At 42.9% G+C, this 5,812-nt stretch overlaps 1 protein-coding gene across 1 annotated transcript in view; it reads right to left on the bottom strand.

Annotated features, from left to right (window-relative positions):
• Positions 1 to 386: 386 nt before the first annotated feature.
• The window catches only part of tspan1 (tetraspanin 1), a gene marked incomplete at its 5' end in the record, with an annotated part of 13,529 nt that continues 8,103 nt past the window's right edge, over positions 387 to 5,812 (bottom strand). The window contains 4 exons of the mRNA XM_079998259.1: positions 387 to 511; positions 582 to 665; positions 743 to 886; positions 4,300 to 4,398. Coding sequence (XP_079854385.1) covers positions 449 to 511; positions 582 to 665; positions 743 to 886; positions 4,300 to 4,398 — 390 coding nt within the window. The 3' untranslated portion in view covers positions 387 to 448. The remainder of the gene's footprint in view (positions 512 to 581; positions 666 to 742; positions 887 to 4,299; positions 4,399 to 5,812) is intronic.

Below are 5,812 nucleotides of genomic sequence, written 5' to 3' on the forward strand. Positions count from 1 at the left end.
ATTTCCTTACAGTTTTATTAATCAATTAGTTTAAGTTTAAAATGTATTTAAGACTGATAACTGGTAAAACAGGCAGGTGTAGAGCAGTGGCGTAGATCTGTAATGGAGAGGGAGAGGTTAAAAGAAACAACCTAATAAAAACTGTTTTTCTTTTAGATGTATTTATTTTGATTTTATTTTCCTCCGTTTCCTAATTGAATGAAACAAAAGCCCTGTGTGTCCTGTGTCAGGCTCCCCAGAGCCATTGATACTATTAGATGGTAATCTGCATTGGAAATAAAAAAAAATCATATAATCATCCGCTTATGGTGATCAATTTGACCCGGACAGACGTGATCACCTTAAGAGGTTTCCACTGTAGTTAATATTATTTTCCACCATAGAGTAAGCCACAAGTTCTTTAGTTGTTCTCGGGTCCTTAACGGGTTGCCATTTCCCAAATGGCGTTTCATCTGATCATCCTGTTGTCCAGTTGACAGTAGAGGTACATGGACACAACCATGGTAGTAACCTAGAGAAAAATCTAACTTAAGAAATGCATAACAACATAGTGCATTGTGATAAACAGGGAAGTAATTTACCTCTGCAAGACCAATTCCAGCTGCTATTCCACCAATGATGTTGGCGTTCTTCTTAAGGATCTCCAGCAGCTGTTCAAAACAGCCCTATGGGGGAAAGCATGGGGTAGATTAATTACATGTGTGGTAATAATTATCTGTCTGTCTGTCTGTCTGTCTATCACCTCCACGGGGTGTCGCAGTGCCTGCTCTGGCCTGCAGGTGGAGCTGTTGCGCCTGCAGCAGCTGGGCGGCAGGTCTCCTCCGTGCAGCTCAGAGTAACTGGAGTCCATGAGGTCCGTGTAGTTGGTGAAACCACAGCAGTGCAACTGGAAGGGAAAACCATAAGGTTACAATACAATTACACATAATTTTATTTTATTATATTTATATAATTTTTCTACTCTTTAAAAAAATATTTATTTATTAATTTATTATTATTATTATTATTATTATTATTATTATTATTATTATTATTATTATTATTATTGTTATTATTATTATTATTATTGTTATTATTATTAATATTATTAATGTCATTATGATTATAAGACAGCTAAATGGATACATCTCAGGCATCTCATCTTATTTTATTCCATTTTATTTTATTTTATATATTTTTCTATATATATATATATATATTTATCTATATATTCTATATATTTTTATTTTATTCTACACGTATTTCACTTACTGTATTACGTTTTAGGAATCCGTTAGTTGGTCTAGTAGAAAGAAATTTTCCAAGGACATATTGTGTGTAATCACCGGGTGCATTGCATTACATTTCACTGCATATATGTATGAAAGTATGTATGTGTATGTGACGAATAAACAGCTTGAATCTTGAATCTTGAATCACAGGATCCAAATAGCCCGGTGCCAGTTCGGTCACAGGGAGCGCTATGACAAGCAATCAAACGATGAGAAGTCCTCGGCCCCGTTCGATCTAGAGACCTGAAACATTGTCTAACCGTGTAATTCCTTCTGAACAAATTGCCCTAATTGGCATAGGACCTTTAAACTTGGAAGACCCACCAAGGACAGCACTCTTAGCAACTGTATCGAGTTGAACATTGACAGCCAAAAAAACGATGAGATTCAATTTGCGCCATGTTAATGCCAATGCTGTGAATCAAGCACTGTGTAAATACCTTTGGAGTCTACTGCAGCTTTATTTGAGTTATTTTTCGAAGCAAAACTTGAATGGCCTTTTGTTGCAACATTTGTTCTCCTGACTGAGATTCGGGGAGTTCAGCTTCCCTGCTTATTTATTTATTTTTCTATTGACTGTAGATGTCTATTGCCGTATTACAGAGCGGCGTTCTAAAGAATCGCTATTTTCTTTCATTCATCATCAGACTAAGTCTGTAAAAACCCAAGGTCTATTGAGTTTGTGATGAAGAAATAAAATAACTGAGAAACAGCACAAATGTTTGGCGGGGTTACAATAGGAAACTGGGAAGAGTAATTTACCTCCTTTTACAATGGCACGAGGTGAACAGACGTCCACAGACCTTGTCATTGTTAACCTGGGGTCTGAACGAGGTGCAACTTAGTTTTGAAGTTAATTTTTCATTGGACAACTTGGCCTGACCTCATGGGGATTATGTTGGCTCCGGCAATTAATTGGAAAAACAGAACGTGTAGTAATGCTCTTCCACAGATAAATAGAGAATATTTTCTTAAAATCGAAGTTTTAGTTACTAAGCCAGGTCTGCCGTCAGAAAAGGTGGTGAGGCAGACACCCACGGTGTGCTTTTGACCTCGAGCGCAACTCAATGTTCGTTTTGAAATGTAGAGCTTTGAAAACTCTAATTAGAATTGAAATAACTGAGCCAGGTAAAAGGAGTGGACAAACACGTACATTAATTATCTTTTCATGTTCCCGGTTTTGGCCAGAGAGCCTTTTTCTTTGTGAATTGTGTATAAACTCTCGCCATGTCAGCGGCCCGCTGCCAGAACGACTCCGTCTCCCTCCCTAAACCCGTACATGGGGGCAGAGACTCCCACATGGCTGTCTTTGAAGCCTGATCCTCATGCGCTTGTGGTTAATGCTGCTCAAAACTCAAGGTGCGTGATGTTGTCCATTCATCAAGACGCTTGAGAGACCTTTTCTGTTCCCTTGCACATTTCTGTAGATCAGTGTTTTTCAACCGCTGTGCCACACCGCGCTGGTGCGCTGTGAAAAATGTTGAAATTCCACTTAAAAAAAATGGAAATAATGGAAATTTTGCTTTTGTGTTGCAAGATCAAAATTGCAAGGCTGCACTAAATTCACCAAATACATTGGTTCCGGAAAGAATAGCGGGTCTGTGTTCAACAGAGAAAATGTCAGTCTGAAAGTGACAACTAGTGATGAAAGGTTCGACTCTTTTGTGAGATTCGGTTGATGACGGGTCATTTTCAGACGCGTTCATTTCATTCAGTTGGTTATAGGCACGGTGAGCGAGGGAGGACTTCAGGTGAACGATGTGAACTGAATATTCAGTCCCTCGCCCACTTTTTTCCCACTCATTTAATAGAGTTACGTTGGTTACATTGCGTTACAAACAAATCGTTCACGAGTCTTGCGCGGATATTTGAAGGCCGTAATAATAAGCACAGTTTACATGTTATTAGTGACGAACAGGATTGTGGTGTGATTATTTTGTTGTAAAAATTGTGCCATGGCAAATAAAGGGTTGTGAAAACACTGCTATAAATGACATTGCACTCAAAGTAAAGTGAAGAGGTCATTCATATTGCATTTAGATCCACCGATCAGCCACAACATGAACCAATAACCACTAATATAGTGTAGCTCCCCCTCGTGCTGCCAAAACAGCTCTGACCCGTGGAGGCATGGACTCCATAAGACCTCTGAAGGTGTCCTGTGGTATCTGGCAAACTCTTTAAGTCCTGTAAGTTGCAAGGTGGGGCCCCCATGGATCGGGCTTGTTGCTCCAGCACATCCCACAGATGCACCATCGGATTGAGGTCTGGGGAATTTGGAGGCCAAGTCAACACCTCCAACTCTTTGTCATGTGCCTCAAACCCTTTTGGAACATTGTTTTTGCAGCGTGGCAGGTGCATTATCCTGCCGAAAGAGGCCACTGCCATTAGGAAATACTGTTGCCATGAAGGGGTGTACTTGGTCTGCAACAACGTTTAGGTAGGTGGTACGTGTCAAGATAACACCACATTACTACCAGGAACCAAGGTTTCCAAGCAGAACATTGTCCAGAGCATCACACTGCCTCTGCTGGCTTTCCTTCTTCCCATAATGCATCTTGGTGCCATTTCTTCTCCAGGTAAACGACGCACAGGCACGTGCTTCATCAGACCAGGCCACCTTCTGTCATTGCTCCATGGTCCAGTTCTGACTGTCACATGTCCATTGTAGGCGCTTTTGGTGGTGGACAGGGGTCCGCATGGGGGTCTGACTGATCATCGCATCAGTAGCTCTTCTGTGGGATGAGACCAGACGGGCGACTTTATTCCCCCCGCGCATCAATGAGCCTCTGGGCGCCCATGACCCTGTCTCCGATTCACCGGTTGTCCTTCCTTGGACCACTTTTGGTAGGTACTAACCACTGCATACTGGGAACACCCCACAAGACCTGCTGTTTTGGAGATGCTCTGACCCAGTCATCCAGCCATCACAATTTGGCCCTCGTCCAAGTTGCTCAGATCCTCACCTTTGCCCACTTTTCCTGCTTCCAACACATTGACTTCAACAACTGACTGCTGCCCCTCGTACCTCAGTCATGGTGGTGTTCCACAGTTTGGTGACCACGGGATCGCTGCCATACTGCTCCTTCAATGCAGGTGTAGCCCACGCTTTGAGGATCCCCTCTGCCTGTAACACACACACACACGCACACACACGCACACACACGCGCACACACACACACACACACCCTGGTAACCTCTTCTCTGAAGTGCTTTTATAAGGCTAGTGGTCATTCTACGCACCAATAATGAAACCTTTTCTCAAACAAAGCACTTGGGATATACTCAGATTTGAGCTGACACCTGAGAGAAAACTCTGAGCTTTTACTTTCAAAATCCTCTTTAGTGCTCATGAAAGTCATTTTTATGAAAAAAAAAAACAAAAAAAACCCCAAAAAAACCCCCCAACAAAACAGATATGAATGCTCTTTGTGTTTCTGACCGGGACACGTTTCTTCCTCTGCAAAGTAAGTGGGGGCTTAGTGTCAGCAGAAGAGTGTGGAGGGATTTCTTTATGACACACAGGTTGGTTATGTACCCACACACGCACACACACACACACACACACACACACACACAGTCTGAGCTCTCCCAACCCCCTCCTCCCTTTCACACTGTTTTTTTCCCCTCCCGTTTTGATTAATAATCCAGCCACATACAACCACACAAAGACTGATTTGATAGAGAGGGAATGAGGGAGGTGTGTTTATGTGTGCGTTTGTGCGTGTGTGTGCGTGCATGTGTCTGTCTGTCTGTCTGTTTGTGCCTCACATGCCACTGTGCTGTGTGTTAAATTGGGAACACACACCCATGTATCTGTATTTACAATGTGTATGTTTGTTTCTTAGTGTGTGTTTTTTCCCATAAACGTACGTGTGTGTGTGTGTGTGTGTGTGTGTGTGTGTGCACGGAGGGGGCAGGGGTAGAGATGCCCAGGGGGATGCAGGGAGACGTGCCACAATTAAAAGTGCCCCCCAGGAAGCCGGGAGAGGGGCCGAGATCAGAGGGGTTATTACCAGCTGGCTAATTCATCACTGTCAGTCGGTCCGCGCCTCACCGCATTCCCTCACACACACACACACACACACACACACACACACACACACACACACACACACACACACACACACACACACACACACACACACACTCACACACACAGTATACAAGGTGGACAGGACAAAGACCATACTAACACGGCTTGTGAGGCAGGTTGGCGATAACGCATATATCAATATAGTGGATTACACACACGCACACAGACACACACAGAGCAAGTGGAATGATAAAACACCTTTATGTGGTATTGATCCGCACCGGGCTGAATGCTGTTTTAAAAAAATTGATAACCATTGATATCTTTAATGGCCTCCGCATTGCTGTGCTGACACGTGTGTTAATTGGTTATTGTTTTAAAGAGGAAAGCAATAATGGAAACTACCCTCCACCCAAACCCCTCAAACAGCGGTTATGAATTCCGCATTAGCTGCGATAATGAATCCAGATGTAACCGCAGCTAATTGTGGCGCTTCACTGGCGCG

Source organism: Zeus faber (genome assembly GCF_960531495.2).
Source record: "Zeus faber genome assembly, chromosome: 1".
Lineage (NCBI taxonomy): Eukaryota > Metazoa > Chordata > Actinopteri > Zeiformes > Zeidae > Zeus > Zeus faber.